This window comes from Anas platyrhynchos, chromosome 1 (genome assembly GCF_047663525.1).
Source record: "Anas platyrhynchos isolate ZD024472 breed Pekin duck chromosome 1, IASCAAS_PekinDuck_T2T, whole genome shotgun sequence".
Classification (NCBI taxonomy): Eukaryota; Metazoa; Chordata; class Aves; order Anseriformes; family Anatidae; genus Anas; species Anas platyrhynchos.
The window spans coordinates 6,871,161-6,891,977 of record NC_092587.1 but is presented as its reverse complement, the minus strand read 5'-3'; the positions used below and the strand labels follow the sequence as shown (position 1 = coordinate 6,891,977).

General features: G+C 42.7%; 1 protein-coding gene across 4 annotated transcripts in view; it reads right to left on the bottom strand.

Annotated features, from left to right (window-relative positions):
• Window positions 1–20,817, bottom strand: part of CAMK1D (calcium/calmodulin dependent protein kinase ID) — a 219,389-nt gene that overhangs the window by 46,124 nt on the left and 152,448 nt on the right. For all 4 annotated transcript variants that reach the window (XM_027460556.3, XM_027460549.3, XM_027460562.3 and 1 more), the window contains exon 4: window positions 252–390. In XM_027460556.3, coding sequence (XP_027316357.1) covers window positions 252–390 — 139 coding nt within the window. The remainder of the gene's footprint in view (window positions 1–251; window positions 391–20,817) is intronic.

Here is a 20,817-nt window from a genome sequence, read left to right as displayed (position 1 = left end):
GTTTTGGGTTTTAATGAATGCCTTTTTCTCCACATCATACATGCAAAATGCCCATTGACTATAACAGCATTGATTGCAAGAGTCCTCATTAAAACCAATTACAATGGAAGGATGCATAGACCTTAGAACATCCCTCTTATGGCAAATCATTACTGAAAGCCAGTCCCAGGGGAGATTGGACTTAGATGCATTAAACTTGCATAATTATGCAAAATTCATTAACACTGCCTAGTCAAGCTGCTTGGCCATACCTTGAGGTCCCTGTGGACGATGCCCATTCGGTGCAGGTAGTAGACGGCATCCAGGACCTGCCGGATCAGGGTGCTTGCATCTTTCTCGGTGTAGAACCCCTTCTCAACGATGCGGTCGAAAAGCTCTCCCCCAGACACTCTGGAAAACATAACAGGATACAGAGGTATGAGGATGTGCTTTTGAAGATGCTTTATACCTCTCTAAACAATGGCCAAGGCCAAGCAGTAACTTGTCAGGAGAAGCACACACCCACTTAGAGCTGCAGGAACTCTCCAAATTTCCCAGCAAGTATTTGGTTGTGGTCTGAGGACTGGACCAGAAGAGTAGCAAAGAGCAAATAAAAGACGTAACAGAACTAAACCAGAGATAACCATGCTACAAAGGAAAATAAAACCACCCTCCACCAGAGAGTGGTCAAAGATTTCCTAGGACTTGCAAATGAAAGTCATAACTCTCTACCTCAGTAAGAGCCAAGGGGAGCAAACACTGAATTCACATAGCAAAGGTGAATAGGTAGTAGAGGTGAATTCAATCTGCCCTTGCCCACCTGGCCCAGTGGAGGCTGCGACATTCCCCACCAGTATGAGCTCTTGGGGGTCAGGTTATGATATACTGACCAAGGCATGGGTTGGAGGCACGGTCCCACTCCACTTTCCCCCTGGGCAAGTGAAAAGTACTCACTGCCTATAGAGCATTAGTGAATTAGTAAATTAGTATTTACCCATAAATGTATGTTCATTTATCAGCAGCCACAAACCCTTTATCAAATGCGTTTTACTTGAGCACAGCCTCTCTCTGCCTGGCATTGATAGCAGACGGTTATTGATGAAGGAGCACAGATTATGAATGCAATTAATCACCAGATGACACAGATGGGGAAAGGATTCCACTACTCAGGGAGGAAAGAAAATAAAACCTTGACATGTCACTATTTAATGTCTGCTATATTATGCTTTTCCTCTGCCCTGCTAGAAATAACACATTCTGAACCCAATCTTAAATAAAGAATGGACACATTAAAACTCCCTGGAGGAATACTGGGGGAAACAAAAGAGGAAAGAAATGTCTGAGTAATTGAAATAATAAAACTGTCAGCAAAAAAACTGCCCTATTAGGGTAAATAAAAGATTTCCATTTTAACAAGCAAAGCCTATTAAAAAATAAAATGAATGTGATATGTTTTTTCAGCAAGTTGCACCACTTAGCATATCATAAATAGCACTGTAAAACTTTCTTTAAAAACAAACCTAATAAAGGGAAAATAATAAATGATTACAGTCATTAAATACATATGGACTGCGAGTTTGCCATTATATGAACACTAGGTAATTCAGCAGCAGCCACTCCAGGCAATAATCTGCATGAATAATGCCATGAAGTCACTTCCTAGGGAAGTTTGGAGCCTGAATGCATGAGAAAGCTACCACTAAAAATGAGCACATTCAACTTCAAAATTGAAAAGCAATCTGAGAAGGGAAAAAAAAAAAAAAAAAGATAATCCCCCTATTAAGTGCTAGGCAAACAGACCAAATGGTCTACTAATATACTGGCATTACACTGAAGTTCTGCAGTAAACATGAAGTTCACCTGGGAGCCCCATGGTTGTATCAGTGGGGCTTGATGCCTGCTGCCAGCAGAGAGGGGCTGGTGTAGCCATACCAGGATGACAGTGGGGCAGGGAAAGCCCCTGGTACCCTACTGAATCCATGAGCCCGTGATTCATAGCAGGGCAGAGAAAGAGACTGCAGGTAGAGGATGCTCTGGCAGAAGTGCCATCACACAACACTGAGAGCACACCCTGAACACTCTGCAGAAGACCTTGAATTACAATCCTTTCTTACCTAGCTTCCCACAAGAGGATCTGTGCCTTGTGTACATAACTATGTATATATTTATATATATATGCACAGGACATTGCTCCAAGCCCCTCTCAACCCTACACCCTTTGCATGCCCCACCACAACCTCACGTGCCTTGCCAAGGGAGAACAAGCACAACCTCTACCTCACCATTCAGAGTAGGCAGATAGTTTTACCGAATCTGGCTCTTATTAGCTGGCTGTCTTTTTATATTTCCCCTGCAGCCCTTTTGTTTCCCATGGACTGATTGCACTGAAAATTGAGCCCGCGCAGTAATTAATACGCCTGAACACAGCACATATCCCCAAGAAAACGCCATGCGTGCTGCTGCGCAATTTCACACAGTTGCTTTGGTTATATTCAAGTGATGGACTGCTTTAGTAGGCACTGATTTACACCAGGTGCTTTCCTGCACAAGGACTTTCTCCTTGCCTGTTCACAGAGAGTATGCCTCTGTATGCATTTTTCCATTAAAGTGACAACATTGTCCTCCATCCCAACTCTCTCTCCTTATGCCTCATTCTATAACCAAAAGCTTTTCTTGGTAAAATTGAGTTCAGTGGATCTAGTGTACCCAGGCTCAATCTGTTTATAATTTTCTTTCAACACACGGAAAATATTTTCAACCTCTTAAATGACATTGCAAACTGGAGCTTAATCCAAGGACTCAAGAGGAGCCATCAGTGAGTTTACAGCCACTTGCTTACTCACAGTGTCAATGGCACCCCTGGGTACAAGGTATGAGTTGAAGTATGCGTGCTCCTATATGTTTCTTTGGATACTCTATGTTATGGAATTTGGGATTTGAATTACATGTTTGCACTCACAAATAAAGTCTCCCTCCTGGGGAAAAGCATCATGGCTGGGTCCCACCTCCCAAGGATGCTCTGCAACACAGCACCCGAAGCCACGGGTACCACTTCCCATGTGGAGCTCGTGGCCATATGGCTCTTCTCCTCCAAAATAGGGTTAACATTGGGAATGCTCTTCCACGTATGGTGCCCAGGGACTGACTTGTCAGTAGCAAACCAGTAAGGGCAGCTGTGGGAGAGCATCTGAGCTCTTAACTCACGGTGGAGATGTGTCCCACTTGTCTATAGCTAGTCTTGATGCCAGTCCCCTCTGCTCCACTGAGCCGGGACTTGGCGTCCTGCTCTGAACAGACCTGGGCACTCACAATACACTGCCACAATTTGTTTGTTCCAGCTTTTATTATTCTGGGATACATTTCTTTTTCCTTAACGACAGCACCAGCTCTGCAATTTTGAGCAGTGCACAGAAGGCACAACTGAAACTGCAGGCAGCAAGAGCAGAATTAAGTCTTTGTCTGAGGGAAATTTAAGACAAAATTTTCTGAGCAGAAAGAGAGGGCAGGAGGACTTTCTTATTAGTGGAGGACAACTGATCCTGTCTTGAGGCTGGCACTGGCTCATGTGGCTGGACACACTGTCCCAAACATCAGCACAAGGAACCTCTTTCCCCTGCTGATTTTGATCTTGGTTCAGAGGCCAAAAGGTTTTCAGAGAAGAAAAACTCAAAGGAGTAGCCAAGTGCAGTTACCTGAAAAGCATTTAACCCTGGGAACAGCTCAAGTGTCATGCTGCAAACCAGAGCACCGTTAGCATCACCCAGGGACTTGGACCTGAGAAAAAGTCAGCAAAGCAGCCATGTTTGTATCTTCTACATGGGCATCTGCTGGGACCATGTTCCAGGTATGTGCTGCTCCACCTCTTGCATCTCCATCTCCAAGCACTGATTCTGGCTCATCAAGGGGCACGGAAAAGTGCAGTGCCTGGAGAAGGAGCTAAGCTGGGTGCCTACATCACACATGGGCACCCTGAGCACATGTCCTGCTTGGCTCTAGGGGTACAGGAAACAATTTCAAAAGATACATTAAATTTAAAAAGAAAATAAACACACAAAAAAAGCATAAATATCAATGCTTTTCACTTCTGCTCCAACTTTTACCTGAGGCTATTTTCTGCAATGAGAAAATTGAAATAATGTTCCTTTATTACACTGACTATCGGTGTGAAGAAGGCCGGAAGAAACATTATTTCCATTTTCTCACTGCAGGAAAGAAAGACAGAAACTCTCAGATTAGTCCCAATGAAACAAGCAGGCCATACAGCAATGTCCTGTTCCACAAGCCTTACCCTACTGAGGAAGATTCATCACCATCCAAACCCAACGTGTTGAAGACGGGCAGCAGAACACAGTTTGATCATATAAAACAGGAGATATTTTCAATTCCCACGGCGGCACACAGACTGCACTCTGGTTCCAGAGTTTCCTGAGATAAAAGCTTTTGGATGTAGCGATTCATTTAGGAGATGTCAGGTATAGATCATGCAGATGAAACAAATCTGTCAGACAACCTAGCTTGGTGCTGGAGTCTACAACAAAATCCTAAGGTCCTCTGGTCTGGGATCAGCTATAGAAAGTCTGCATAACTCTAATGGAGATGAACAGAGACAGATATTCAAAACAGACTCAGCACCCATTGTTACACTTTTTTTTAAATTATTATTTTTCTCTTTTTTTTTCTTCTCTCTTTTTTTTTTTTTTTTTTTTAATTCTGGATGGATTTGGGAATTTTGTCTCCTGTTTCTTCCCAGTTTGGTATTTAATCAACTCAAGCATCCAGTAAAGTCATACTGAACATCCCAGGTCAGGGCTGGATTCAAACAATTTTGCGAATGCAAATGGTTTTGTGCACACAGAGGAGCTACCTGGTTAGTTGGGCTCCATGTGTGCACTGTTGGCTGAGTGCACTGCACAGACCCCAAAAGACCTCGCAGTCTTTATTAGAGGAGAAGGAGAGGCCACTGTAACAATGTCCTGGTAATTAATGAGGCTCTCTTCAAGGGCTGGTGTCAATCCTTGCCACTAGGCAATTTCTATATTTCTGTAATTTCTAATTTACAGATGTAACCCAGGGAGAGTTAAGGAGGCATCTCAGAGTTAGTAGTACACCCTGACTTTACGTTAATCCATTTCACCATCAAACTCATCAGGAAAGAACCAAACTGACAAACAAAAAGAAAACAATAACTGCTGCAGGAAAGGAGGAATGATGGGATCAACCTTTTTCTGAAGGAGCTGACTCTGTTGCAGTATTATCAGGAAAGCTGAGCACGCAAAGTTTCGAATAAACTCTTTGATTAAAGATAAGCACCAAACAAAACCTCTGAATTTAGGGCTCCTAAACTCGTAAACAACAAACCAAAAGCCAATCTGTCTGGATTTCTGATGCTGTGGCCAGCAGAGCAACACCTGCAACCTTACATCGCAGCTGACTCTGCCAGGTACCCACCAGACCCCCACTGCGCCGGGGCTGCAGGTGTTAGCCTTCAGGTAAACAAATAAATTAATGGAAGAACAAACAAATGGTGGATTTACAAAGATGTTAGTCATATATTGCTAGTAATGTATTCATGTTACCCTTTCTTTCTTGCTGGTACCATCTGTGTGTACAGATAAATCCTCTCATTTATTCACCCCTGCATCCCCCACTGTTAATAAGTGTAGGAACCTTTCTTCTTGTTTTAGGAGCTTGAAAAATAACACCCTTTGAAATATGGCTTTCGCTTCTTTGCCATTTGGCAAAACATCAATGTTTTTTCTTTTCTGTCTCTTGGAGTGCAGGCTGGAGTAGCTCTGGATTGTTTACTGCTTGACAGTTTAATTGCTTTTTATCAAAAGTCTTATTGATGAACTCATCAGCAGTGGATTTAAGCAAAAAATGCCATCAAAGCTCTTCAGAGCTATCAGGCGGTTCCCTCCAGAAGTGCACGGAGTTCACCTGATGCTTCACTGCAGTTCAAGCCATGATGCAGCCTCTGGTGGACAAGTCAGCAAAGCACTATCAGGCTGGGCTAGAAACTTGCACATCAGGGATGCGAGGGGTAAGAGGGCTGATCACAGAAATCAGGAGCTGAAGGGATCAAATAGGTAAAATATGAGCATTATCCAACAGCAGTGAAGAGCTCACTGGTCTCAAGTTAGACATCCACAGTTTTCCTACAATATAAATCAGGAAAAGCACATACCTCAGCCCCTGGGGCATGAAGCTGGAAGTGTGAGGTGAGATAAGAAAGACTGAAAGGGCTGTTTCTAGGAAGTTCTGGCTTTGAGTATTAGTTTTCTCTAATGAAAGAATTCTTATTAATACAAATATTTCCATTTTTAAAATTTATTTTCTTTTTAATGGAGGGATTTTCTGTTTGACTTTAGACTTCCTCTGCATTGTGAAAAAGCATGAGAACCAGAGAGCAAACCTGGCTACTTCAGCATTTGAAAGGAAAGAGAAATTGGCTGCCCTTGTCTCATTGTTCAAATGATGCAACACATAAAAAGAAAATGAGTAAACAGATTAAAAGATTTTAAGTCCAGAAAGGAACATTTTGATTATTCAACCTGACCTCTTGCAAAAAATAACTACGCAATTACAATTCTTCTTGCGCCAATATTCTAAGGTGTTAACCAGGCAGGGGCATATATTGCTATAGAAATACTGTATGTCCTGCAGAGACTTGCCTTTTTCAGTGTACATCTCAGAAAACTGCACCAGCTTTTGCATTTGCAGCACATCATAAAATATTCAATTTGAACAAGGCAAGGACTTTCCTTCTTATTGTAGCTTTAAATCACCCACCTTAAAATCTAATGGTGACATAAATATACACCCCAAAGACACCAAAGCAAGGATGTAGGATTAATGTTGGCTTATTTTTCTGCAATACCCTTGTGTGCGTATGGATGAAAGGGATGGATGGTTGTTAGTATGCTCCCCTTTGATAGTACTGTTAAAAGCAACATTGCTGTGGGATTTATTCTGGATTTCCAGTATGATGGTGGCTGCCCCAGGGGCAGTGAGTGTACCAACAGTTACCAGTACATTTTCCCTGCACTGTTCGTGGTATGACCCAACACCTTGTTGGGTCCAACTGTGCCAGCCAACAATCACCTGGGAATAGTAGGGGGGGAAATTTGGAGCAGAAATGATTTTGTCAGCTTTCAGAACCAAACTTTGCAAAATAAAATACTTTTTTCCTTCTATTATAAGTGTTGTATGACAATTGCTGAGCAGCTGTAGTAAGGCTGTGCTTTGGAGAGCACTTCTGTTTCCACAGGGGCAAAAACCGTAAGTCTCTGGAAAGCTCAGCTCACACTTGCTCAGGGATGCAATGTTGTCTGGCAAATAAAATCTTTGGAGACAACATTTTCCTTCTTCAAATCCCTACTCCAGAGCTCTTTCAGGGTCCATGACTTTTTGAGGTCAATGTTATCTTGTGTTAGCCAAACTTTTATTTTGCATTCAAATATTCAGCATTGAATTCAAAAGTTCCCCAGTTCCACCAGTGGTAAAAAGTGGGACAGCACTAAGAGAAAATGAATAACAAAAGACCTCAGGTTTTTAAGACTCTTGTGACTAAACCTTACTGACCAACATCTTATGACAGTCCTTCAAACATCAGCAGCTCACGGGCTCCCATGTATGCTGGTCCCCGCTAGCAATGGTGCACACAGGAGATGTTGGACTTGTCAGCAGCAGAAAACTCCCCAGTTCTGCTATTGCTATTTATGAGGCACATATCTATAGTCCAGCAACCTGCACTGATGATTTAAGCCCCCATATAATCAAATCCTAAGGAAAAGTGTAGCAAACTTTCATATTTCTACCCCTCCCCTGAGGTCTGCAACCACTATGAAGGGCAGAGGATGAGCACATGTTTTTTCTACTCATCTGAGCTCTCATAGTTTGCTTGGCATCTCCACAGAAGCCAAGGAAGCATCTAGTATTGGCAGCTTGATCCCACTGAAGTGTGCTCCTTGCCATTTGGAAAAAGTGCTACGGATATATCTGCTGGTTATAGGGACTGCTTTTCTTCATAGCTCTGCATTAAAAACAAAACAAAACAAAACAAAACAAACAAACAAAAAAAAAACACCAAAGCTCGGTGATGGTGACTTCCATCTGTGCCCTATGTGTCGTCCAATAGTTTGATGTCACATGTGAATCCATACACAAAACAGATTCACCACGGGTTTCACTGTGAAAAAAACAACAGCATTTTTAAAAATTTCATTAGAGTGTGCACAATATGCATTAAATCACTCAAAAATTTAGTGTTACGGGAGCAATTACTCCCTCTTTAATTCATTTCTGTATGTTGGATGCCAGCAAATCAGCCCAAGTACAATTGTTCTGCTCTTTGTATATATATATTTACATGCATGTGATTTTGTTGCCTCAGTATTTCTCACTTTGCCTCGAGAAAACAGAGGAGTAGAGCTCTGTAGACAAACCACACAAAATATGTTTTCCAGTGTCTGGAACAATGTACTTCCTAACTGCCGTCATATTCCTCAAGTTCTCCATAAAATAAACGGATGGTTAAAATCTGGAGGAGATTCCTCACCTGACAGCAATTTAAAAGTAGGTCAGGTTTCAGCACTAATAGGTTGGGTTTGTTTTCCTTTTGACTTGTTTTCCAGTGGAAACCAACCTCAATGTCCTGCCAGCATGAACTAGGAAGAACAGACCTAAAAATTATGAGAACCAAAGTAACAGAAAATGGATGTCATAAATTACGCAATGTACAGTAAACAATCATGAAATGTAAGATGAATGCAGTAGGAAGAATTGTCCTAAATATAAAAATAGGACCACAGAAAATATACTAAAATCACTTTCAGCCAGTGCTTAAACTGCTCGTCTTTTCCGTGAATAATACTTAATAGAAATTTGTTTTTGCATGTGTATTTCTTCTTCTGTGCCTGATTTCCACGATTTCTCACAAGTAAATTTTCAGAGAGACATCACTGCGGAAACAGCCAATGCTAAAACAAAATTGTGATACCTGCCTCAGCACAGATAGAGCTTTGGAGCCCCTTCTATCACCTCTATCTCATGTAAATTCTACATTTGCTTCGTTTTTTCTATAGGGTGCACTATATGTATAGACTTTGAGTTGTTCCTCTCTTCTAGATGAATACAACAAAGCAAAATATACTTTGAAACAAAAAAAAAAGAAATGCAGTCAACTGGGCAAGATATGTTGTTGCAGAAATCATTTTTTGCAAACAGTGGCTAGAAATAATACACATGGAGCTAAATATTAAACCAAACTGACCAACACAACTCTAAATTACATAAGTATCATTTTATCAAGTTACAACTATATTTATATACAATAAAACATCATTTATGAGCTCTTCAGCTCTTGAGGAAGTGTGAAGAACCTTGCACAGAGAATTGGTAAAGAAAACTACAACATTCTAGTTGCTTATAATGAAGTATTTCTTAAAAAAAATTGTAAGTAACTAAACTTAATACATGGAAGATGCCGTTCCATTGTGCATACATGACTTTAGGATGTACAGCATCTATAAGTTCAGGAAAGAAATGTTGGAGGTATCATTGACAGCTCCTTGAAATGGTCTGTGGCTATGAGAAAGCAAGCAGAAGGTTTGAGAGGAAATTGAATGCAAAGGAGAAAATATTTTCTCCCTGTAAACACCCACGGTTCACCCACACCTTTAACATTTTGACAAATTTCATCTCACCCAAAGTAGAATGTCTACAAAATAAGCTCCTATATGTGAGGCTATCGCCCTCAGCTCCTTCAGCCAATGCAAAGAAGGAGGCACTTCTAGGGTGTGATGCTGCTGGGTTCACACTTCAGAATAAGTCAAACAGAAGTGTCCATTTCTGTGTTCATTCAGATAAATCCCACTTTGACGACCTTTTCTAGAAAAAAGCCTGGAAGATGCTTTGGTTGCCTCATCATGGAAAAGTACAGTCAAACCAGGAAAGTACAGAGAAAAAAAAATGAGTAGCCAGCATGTCCATGAAAAGAGAGGTCAAATTAACAAAGAAAAGAGGTGACAGAAGAGATACGATAGAGCTCTACCAAATCATGAAAAGAATAGAGGATGAAAAAGGGAAATAGAAGCAATTATTTCACACCATGCATGAGAAATGTGGACCTAGCAGAATTAGCAGGTGGTGGATTTAAGGCAGAAGCCTTTGTCATCTGAGGAGCAATCCTAGAAGAGATGAATCCTTGGTATGACCCAATAAAACAATGCTCATGTTCTTATCTTCGTGCTCATCGAATTAATTACCGAATTATTCACTCAACTTTGGCCTGAATGTGCATACCTACATTAAGGCAGTCTTTTGATTCACTCATTTAAAATCAAATATGACAGATTCATAGATTTTAAAGCCATTATGATAATTCAATCTGACCTCAGACAAAACAAAGACAGTACAATTTTTGCCTCAGATCCATAGCTCCTGGCCAGGCAAAAGACTATCATTTAGCAAAGTGTCCAGACTTGACTTAGATGATACTGCTAATCCCTTGTCTGCTTTGTCCAGTGGTTAATTACACGCACTGGCTAATTACATTGGGTTTCTTTCCAATGATAATTTTTGATAACCCATCATTGGATCCCTTTAAACATTGACTCCAGGCTCCTTAGATATTTGCTCTTTAGAGCAACCTTCCTCTTTTTAGGTTTTGGTAACTTCATTCTTCCTTATTCTGATGTTTCTCCCCCCAAAAAAATGATATTCAGCAGCTACTTTTACAGCCTCTGTGAAATGATGCCTAGGAGCTGAGTGCACACACAGTGATGCTGATTTCTGGCTTTTCATTTGGAAAAGAGAGTTACCATGCTGAAAATTTTTGCTTACATCCGCATCAGTAATGATCTGGCCATGCCTGGTCCAGATACGGACCAGTACTAAATATCCATATTTCAATACTGAATGAACTAAATAAAATATAGAGTCTCCAATTACCACTCTCTTCTGAATATCATTTGTTCGGTCCTACACCTTACTACATCTCATGATGTTTATCTCACTACTGTTCAATTAAAATATTCCCATTTTCTACAGTGGAGACTGATTTTTTTCCAATATTGAGGTAGAGACCAAACTGAATTATTACAGCTTGGATGCAGCCTCAGCTAAATAAAACTTATGCGGCTGTTTAGAGCAATATTATATCCTTAGTCAGTAAATTCAGTTTCCACTGGAGCTGCAAAGCCATTTGTAATGTCATTGTAAGAACCAGGAGTAACAGAAATTGAATTTGGAAACCCCTAGATCGTATGCAAGTGGATTACTCTCTTAACCAATCTTCTCTAAAGAGGGGACAGCGGACATGGGGCACGGTGAGCAAGGATGACCTGCACACACAATCAACCCAAAGCTGTTAAAAACAGTTTATGGCAAAATACTGCTCTAAACCCCACTGCTCCAACCCCTCTGCAATCCACAATGCCGAGCACACCCTACCCTGTCCCATATGAGACTTCCCTCTCACCTACCCCATTCATTGCAATTTTTCGTGTTACCCATTCTTTCCCAGCTCCATGCAGGAAGCCTGGCAGAGGATGTGTTCGTGATGGGCCAGGAATAGTGCTCGTGACTAAAGGTCCACATCTAATTGCAGCTTGCCAGCTGCCTTCTCCCACTGTCAGAGAATTTCCAAGCTGTGCCCCTTGCACAGATAAGGCATGTTGGGGGCCAGGAGGACCTGCTGATTTACTGTGCTTTGGTTGGAGGGTGGGCAGCACAAATACTCTCTCATGGCCCCAAGAGAAGATTTATGATGCACAAAAGAGACATTTTCTTACAAAAATAAAATAATAATGATAAGAAATAAAAACCCATATCTGGCCTTAATTCCTCATACTAGAAAAAAAAAAAAAAAAAAGCAAAAAAAAAAAAAAAAAGCAAACCCCAAACCCTCAGTTGAGCATGTGAGCCACCAAGGAGCTATTTCTGCTCTTCAGTTATTCCTCATGAATTCCACGAGGAGACCCTGACCATGGTGTCCCCATGGGACATGGGAGGAATGAGGTGCCACCAGCAGCCGACAAAGCCCCAGGCAAAACTGGCCAGCAGAAAGGACAGCCTCCAAAAATGATGGGAATCCACTGAGTGAAACCAACTGGGCACGGAGATAAAAGGACGATGCTGCCAACCCCTCGTGCTTGCTCAGTCCCGTTCAGAACTGCAGACCCGAACCAGGTGCCACAGCCGCAAATCTATTGGTTTTATTCCATGCAATAACCGACTTTTTATTCTGAAAGGATAAGCCCTGTCTACTCCTGCAGGAAAAGCATTTGTTGAAAGATAAAGTCAGAGCACAAAACACCAGAGAGAGAGTTTTCAGAATGTCCTGCAGAAAAGAAATGTGCCTTGGGCTTATTTTAATAATTCTTCAATTGTTGCCTTACTGGTGGCTGATTTAGTCCAGGCCATTGAGATGTTTCTAATGGAAATCATCAATTTATCATGGAGATGAATTCCAAGAATCTAATCATGCAGATGAAAACAGACACATGTTCAAGCTAACAATGAAGACTCCAGGAAAAGAGGGAAGATTTTTTATATCTGTTATTTTTAAAGGTAGCTATTTGCTCCTGCCTCTTAACAGTGCAGGCTGGCCAACTGCCAGGCCTTCTGTTTTTTACTGGGTCTGTCCCATGGCCTTGGGAGAGACTGTAAATATCTGCTTCTACATTATTGCTCCAAGGCTGCTGTCTACTCCAGCACTTCACAGAGTTGCCTTGACAGAGAAAACAAAAGTCTCTGGCTAATTCTTCGTTAATCAGCACAAGTCTCCCCATGGTAATTTTATTTTCAGGAGAGCAAATCAATGCCAATAAGCAAATCCTTACAGTTCGTGCTCAATTGTTTAGGAGGTTGTGTTACCGTCCCCTTGTCTATTTCCCTAAAATGTTTCAGTAGGTGAATTAATGACAAACTGGAGAATCTGATGGTTGAAAAAACAAAGCCATAACTGATACAAAAAATAATCTTTACTGGGAAGAAAAAAAAAAAAAAGAGCAAAACTGCACCAGCTGCTCTCAGATGCTCTTCAGAAACCACATCCAGAAGCCCAATACAGCACCATCCAAAGCCTCCTCTCTACCTTACAGCAAGTACCTGGGTCATCTTCTCAAGGTCTGACCAGCAGCTTGAAGATACTGCTGGTGCTGGGTGACACTCGTGCCCATCCCACATGAGAGCACCATGAAAATCCCCCTCTCAGGAGCAGCATCCCAAAGGCAGTTCCTTGAAAGCACCATCCCAAAGCAGAATGAGTGAATAGTGAGGACACAGTCCCTATTTCCCACAGCCCACAAAGCATCCAACAGGACTATCCCAAAGCCCCCCCCAAATCTTGCTGCCTCCTGCTCTTTGCTGTGCCCCATGCAGTTTTCCCTTAAGCTTTACCTCCTGGGGACCATACAGGATATAATTCCCCCATGTCTCACATTTCATACTTAAACTGCCCCATAAAATCCCATTCATGAGCAACCCTGAAGCAACAGCGAAAACCTAAGCTGTGAAACTGCATCACCTTCAGATTACAGCTGTAACTGCCCTCCCAGCTCAGCCTTGCTGCTCTCAAGAGAGGTTCGTGGCAGGAGATGACCCAAGAGCATCATTTCTGCCAGCCACAGACAAGGTGCAAGCCAGCTCACACAGTCTGAGACCTTATCCCACCTCTGGGGGACATAAATCTTTGTGCTGATGGGCATGATGCTAACGTGCTCTGAGATGCCACCACAACAGCTCAGGACATTTCATAGGGACTCCATTTACATTTACTTGCTGTCTACTTCATTTGGCCGGTGTAAGATCTGATAACATCCTGGGCATTTCTGCAGGTAAAAGCATGACTTCACCATTTCAGCTGTGATATAAAAAAAAATAAGGCTTTAATCTTCCTTTTTCATGCTACAGTCATACTCTTAAGTGCCAGTCCTAGCTCCTTAGCATCTTTTGCATGTGTTATAAACACAGCTATGTGAAAATTAAAACCAAAAGTTCCTCCTCCACCTCAAATCAAAACTAAAGCAGTGATTAGATCAAGCCCAATGTGAAAATTAAAATCAGAAGTTCCTCCCCCATCCCAAGCCGAAACTAAACTAATGATTAGATCAAACCCAAACAATAATCTAGCAAATATAGCTCTCACTGTGCTCCTGGGCTGCGTGATTTATACACAGACTAAGAATGCCTGGGAGTTGAGAAAACAGCTGGATACAGAGGGTTTTTTTTGCTAATATGGTAGTGAGAGTGCATTGCAAAAGCTCAGAGACAAAAATGAAGCAGACACTGTGACCGTGGGGCTCACAAGCCCTGCACAGTGATCTGAGTGTCCTGCATGCATCCAGCTTTGGCATCCTGCAGTGGGGAAATATTGAGCGAGGCAGCCCTGGATGTACCCGTGGGGCTGCACTGGTTACAGAGGTGGAGGATTTCACTCAGAGTTAACCCGGGACTTGACAAGGAAGCAAGTTTGTGGCCAGTGAGACCAGCAGTGACCCTGAGGTTGTGAAGAAGGATGTGGCACAGCTGTGACACAATTTGTGGAGCAGGGCAATTAGTTAAGAGCACTAAGACTTGTTCTGGCACACAGCATATCTGTAGGAAGCATGTGTATGGTAGCTACTCCAGACACTGTCTCATACAGACAAGATCTGAGCATCACAGGACTAGAAGCTCAGTGCACTTAGCTGAAGAATGATGCTGTTTGAGCTCCTAAAAAACCCGTGCCTTGTATGTGTTTATAATGCAAGGGAGAGCCTTTGCCCCTGTTGCAACCCAGCACCTTGCAGCCTGCATGCTGATGCACAAGTATTAGTGCAAAAGTGTCTGGGCAACTCATTATCTGCATGATGGCAATTCTGAGGCTGAAAACAGAAGAAATGGTAATAAAAAGGAGGGCGTTCAGTCCAAGGCACTGCCAGGAAGGCACAGAGTCTCCCTAAGCTGGTGCAGTCAAATCAGCAAACTGCTGTTATGCTGGTCTTAAGGAAAGGACCAAAGTGCTTTGGTTATCCTCCAGTGGCCTGTTAAAGCATCCCAGAGTCCCAGGATGGCCGGGGTGGAAAGGGACCTCTGGGTCCATCTGGTCCCACCCCTGCTCCATACCAAATGTGGCCTCACTAACACCAGGGCTGGCAAAGAAACGACTTTTACTGCACTAATTACATCTAATACTCACAAAAGCCCCCACACAACCCCATAATTCTTCTTCCCAAGCCCCAGATGCCAACAGGCAGGGCAGTGTGAGACCTGCAGGACCATCATGATACCCTGGGACACAAGAGTGTGGCCATGGCAAGAGCCCCAACCAGCAGACCGGTGTTCAAGCTTTGCTCTGCCACTGATTTCCTTCATGACACTGAGCAAATCACCAAAGGGTGAGCCTAAAAGGGGACTTAGGTGTCTCAAGGGGGAATTGGACATCTAGTAACACTCGTGTGGTTCAGATAACCCATTGCCAACAGGTCAAGACCTGCCATGCAGCTAACTGCGAGCACCAAAGCTCCTGGGACGCGGGGCACAAACTCCACTCCCTGCTCCAGCTGGAAGGGAGGGCAGGGGCTTCAAGCCAACATCTCCAACTCCTGGAAAGTGCCTCAAACCACGGGGTGTTTTCCATACCTCCGTTTGAAAATGTTCCGCTTCTCAGAAACTAATTCAAGACTCCCCCGGTGCCGTAACACTTACTCAGCACTGTCACTGCGTTATTGATGCTAATGCCACGGAGTGGTAACGAGGGCCATTAAAATGAACGTCAGTCGTTCCCTTCACCTTTGCGTGGAGCCAAATTCATCCCTCTGAGAAACATGTTTGTCCTGTCACGCTGGTAAAATGGTAATCTTACCCCTTGTCTTCCATAACCAACTGAGAAATCGCCAAGCCAAGTTTGGTCTTGCAGAGGGAGCGTGTCCGTCCCTCAGGCAGGCAAAGCAGGTATATTTATGCAGTGGAAGGAGCCATTCATATTAGCCATTTGCTATAGACAGGCATGGAAAACAGATTTCACGCTGGTGATTTATAAAGTGCTTTTAGACAGCCTTTAAATAATGAGTTATAACTAGGTATGAACATTCAAAGCCACTGCTGCAAACTCTCTCCTGCTCTCCCAGTGTTATTTATGCTGCTCTGGTTGCAAGAATGCAGCTCCCTGGTCCGGCTCCGCACCCTGCACCAGCACTGACCCGTCTCAGCACCACAGACGTCTGTTTTCTATTTGGCTGTGGTTATTCCCTGCGCAATATTAAAATGTCATCAATTCAGCTTAACAGGCCAAGTAAAGGCCTTAGTCAACCATTTAACAGCTAAGTAAAACATATGGCAAACGCATATCAGGCCAGGGACTGCATTAAAAGTTTAAGGGTTCAATTAAGAGGAATCTTTCTGGTGTGTTCTCGTGAGGTTAGGAAAACAGAATTGCCAAATGTTTCCCCCCCACCTCGTAGCTGCTGAGCACCGGGCTGAACCCCCTTGTTAAAGTACTTTTTGTTAAAATGCAATGCCAGTATGTAAAAGCACCTCTGTATAATACTCGGTTAAAATAAAATATTTATTGGGAAAACGGAGCCGATGTTTTTATGATATTTTATTTTTTTACGGTTGTTGTTTTTTCTGCTCAGGGTCAGCACCTGAGGCGAGGACATGTCTTGTGTCCTGGCGCCCCCAGCACTGAAAGCTCAGCCCCGAAACCAGCTGGACTTGGCTTTCAGCACTGACCAAAGCCCTGTTTGGAGATACAAAACCAAACTATGTTATTACAATTTTTTTTCCCCCCATTGTTCAGCTCCTGTAGGCTAGCCAGCAGAAATAACACGGAAATCAAGTGGCACATCCTGCTCACAGCAGTGTCTCCGGATTCAAGCAGGTATCAACAGTAGAATAGACTGACAACATTATTGTAGAATAATAAAACTATCCTAAAACACCTCTGCTTGCAAGAACAGACCTCCCAGCTCCCTGGAGTCTAATACAGGAGACTCCAGGTGTTGGGTCACCTGCTGGGTGACAGGCTGATGTGTGCACGTCCCTTGTAGATGAAGCAGACACCCCCACAAACATGGCCAGGTGATGTGGAAGGGGCAATGGCATTGCAGCTGCAATCGATCATCCCTGGATGATCCCAGGACCCCCCGGGACACAGCAGCACAAGGCGAGAGACCAGGCTACAAGGGTAATGTATAGACAATGTGCAAAAAAAGCATGTGGCTGCAGAGTGGTGGCTCCTTGGTGGTTGGTTTAGATCACAAGACGGGGCTCACTCCAGAGGCAGAAGGCGCAAAAATATTCACAACTTTTTGCTGCAAACAGGCTTTGAATTTGGACCTCAAATGGCAGGTGAGACATGGGAGAGAGCTGTGGTCCCACAGCTGCTCTGCAAGGTCCAAAAGGAGGGCAGCCCCCTCTAAAACACACACCACAGAGCTGGTTCAGACCCCAAACTTCTACAGCTCTCAGAAGCAGCACGATACCGAAACTGAGGATTGGGAAGAATTAACTTCTTTTGTGCTATTTTCCTTTGTTTAGTACAGCCAAATCCAAGCATTAAACATATTTTTAAACAAAAGCCACGCTGAGAACAGATCACAGGGCACACTGCAAAAGTAACCAGCGTTTCAGCCATTAATGCTTTTTATTAAACAAATAAAACACTCCAATGTATGCTTCACAGTCCACAAATTATTCTCACAACTATGCAAAACTACTTTATGTTTCAGCTTTGGGGTTTTGTTTAAAATTAACTCTAGCACTGTTTTCAAGAAAAATCAATTTATTTCGCCCAAGTGGTGATTTAAGACATCAGGGAGCCATCTGGTGGTTTGATTGCCTTCTAATTAAAATTCGTCTCTTGGGCTCTTGACTTCCTCTGATTCTGAGCTAAATTGGCCAGCCCAGAGCATAAAAGCAGAAAAATTGAGCATCGCAAGATGTGTGAAAATAAAATGTAAGTATTCAAAAATTTTAGAGAAGATTTGGCCACTGCTCTGTAAATGTGAGCTATCTACAAAGCACCCATGATGCATTTACTCTCCGACTTTTTTGAACTGCTCTATCTTTTTTAAACCTTTAGCAGTGGAACAAAGTTTCACAAAAATCACCCCTATGAGAGAAAACGAAAAGCAATGCATTAAGTAAGTTGATTTTGCATTTCTATTGACTGAGTAGGTTTTGTCTCTAAGAAAGCCTCAATATTTTTCCCCACAAGTTTATACACCTTGAAAAAGAAAAATAGCTGGGACTTTGGAAATATAGGAAACAAAAACACAAGAAGGAAAACAGCAAAAACTGCAGCTAGCCATTCTTGCTGGAATTCCCCAGGCATTTTTTTCAGAGAGGATCAGAGCACCTGGCTGGGTACCCACCTGGATGTTGCTATTGCAAAGGGTGGAGGCAGCATCCTGGCACCACCTCCTGGGGCAGGGATTTGCAAAGAGCATCCTCGGGGTAGGGATGCTGTGTGAAAATCCTCACCATGACAGCTTTGGATGTCGATGCTTACATTACAGCTAGGCATAATTTTGGATGCCCAAGTCCTTCTTTGCATTTTGTTGTTGTTGTTTTTTTTTTGTTTGTTTGTTTTGTTTTGTTTTGTTTCCTTGTTTTCTTTAAGTTTCATTCCCAGATTTGAACAAACAGAAGGTCAGACGGGGCCAGACTGGATGTTCTTGCTCAATCCCACCTCCAGCACACAATGTTACTGTCGCTTCCTGGTCCCCAGCAGGGCTGGCACTGGCTGTGGGGGTGTATAGAGCAAAACAGCATCCAAGAGATTTTGTAGGGCTACAGCAGACATTTAATTGCATTTTCATGAGAAAACCCAATGGGGAACAAGGTCATCACTGTCGTAACTGGGTTTATCTCATAGATAAATCTGTGTGTTTGTTTTTTTGGTCATACTGAGCTATCTCCCTTTCAGTCACCATTCCCTGTGGAGAAAACAGCTCCTTCCACTTCACAGTTTTGCCTTTAAAAATGCAACCTATTTCTTTCTCTCCCCCTCCCTCCCCCCCCAGACTCATTCATCTCCACCCAGTACAGGGCAGGTGCAGCAGCCACAAGCAATAAGGAACTCTCTGGAGACGAAAATCTAATTTTGCAGAGCTACATTTTACAGGTCTGAATAGTACCTGTGCAAACCTCCCCTTGGACTATGGAGAAGGGATAAGTAGGGGCAGGGAAAGCTGGTGACACGACAAGACATCGGGAGAAGCCGCATAGATTTTGGAGAACAGTGAAGGCTGAACCCCAGGATATCAGAGCTCTCCTTGAGCTTGAAGAGCATCATTAACCTGCCTGGGTTTCCTTAAAAATAAACCCTACAGGTCCCTGATTTCAGCTGGAATAGGTGCCACCACTTCTAGCAATGAATGCAGAGGAGAAACACAGAAACAAAAGAGAACTTCTGAAGTTCTGTAGCAAGGGGAGGAGAGATTCTGCTTTTGTTTAATATTTTTGGCATTGTATGATTCATTGCTAAGACTTTCATCCTTCGCCAGTCAGTATCCCTTCTCCAGCTCCTCAGCCACTCTTTCCTACTTGTTTCCAGTATTTTCATCGTTTGTATTTCTCCGTGATCCCCACAGGAGGAGCCTCAGCACCACTCTAGCAGGCAGAACACGAGAGCTCCAAGGAGCATTTGCAGTTTCACCCTGTATGCACAGCTGTCTCTTCAGTTATTAGGCAGGAAATGTTATTATTATTATTTTTTAAATGACTCTGAAAGAACATAATGATCAATCTGGAAAAAAGTTTCTAAGGATATTTGCTGTGGGCTGAGATCCACATAGTCAGAGGCACTTGGCACATCAGGAGCTATAATTTGAGAACCTGATTCTCAAATCCCTGCAGAGAGGATTATTTATGTGGGTAAAAGTTACGTCAAAAGGCGTTTGCGGGATCATGAGATGAAATACACCTTAAAGAGTTTCTCTGCCCACAACTCACAGGAGGTTTTTGAAGTGCTAGAGAGTAGCTGGTAAGACAGATTCATCCTGGAAAAAGGCAAAAACAGGTTTGGAAAATGGTGCATTTCTCTTCTGACACCACCACAGGCTCCTTTTGTGCCCTAAACCACTTTTATTCCTCTTCCAAATGCTTTCATTTCACCTTCTGCTGTTTGTTTCATCTATGAAGCTCTAGGGCTTGTGAGGTCTCCAAGGCTAGGGCAATGCATCCGTGCAGTTTCTAACCTCCCTGTGCACGGCATCCTCAAGAACACAGCAGGGAGCATGGATGAATCCTTCCTCATCCGTGAACTCAGGTTTTCCAACCAATACAGGAGGGGATGCATCACCCCACAAGCCAGGATGCACCTAGAGCCCATACTCAGGCCCAGGACACCCAGAGATGCTTGTAGGCTTCCTCCTTAGACACGGCCTTTGTGCTAAGCACAATCTCTGTTGTCCTCTGGTCTCTCTTCTGGCAGAGAAAAATAATTAAACTTTATTTCTGCAACTAAAATTTGCTGGTGGTAGCAACAGTTGCTGGAGGAACGGCTTTCCACACTCTGAGGCTGGTTAATTAGAAATCTATAGGTTGACGTTACTTGAGAAATAACAGATCTTTTATTTTTCAGGTGTTTAATTATTAATAAATTAATGAGATGGAAACCGAAGTGCAAGGAAAAATGGTTCTCAGTCTGAAGGAAGTTAATATAAACTCCAAAATGCATTCTCTTCCAGCTTATTAGGTTTGAGATTGATGTAATAACCTCAAGAGGGTTTTTTTTTTTTCTTTTTTTTTTAGTTTGTCTCTTCTCTTAAATTTATGTTCACATTTGCACATAAGTAGTTTCTTTATCCAAACTACCTCTCAAAAGAATTTTCTTTTACATCATGAATT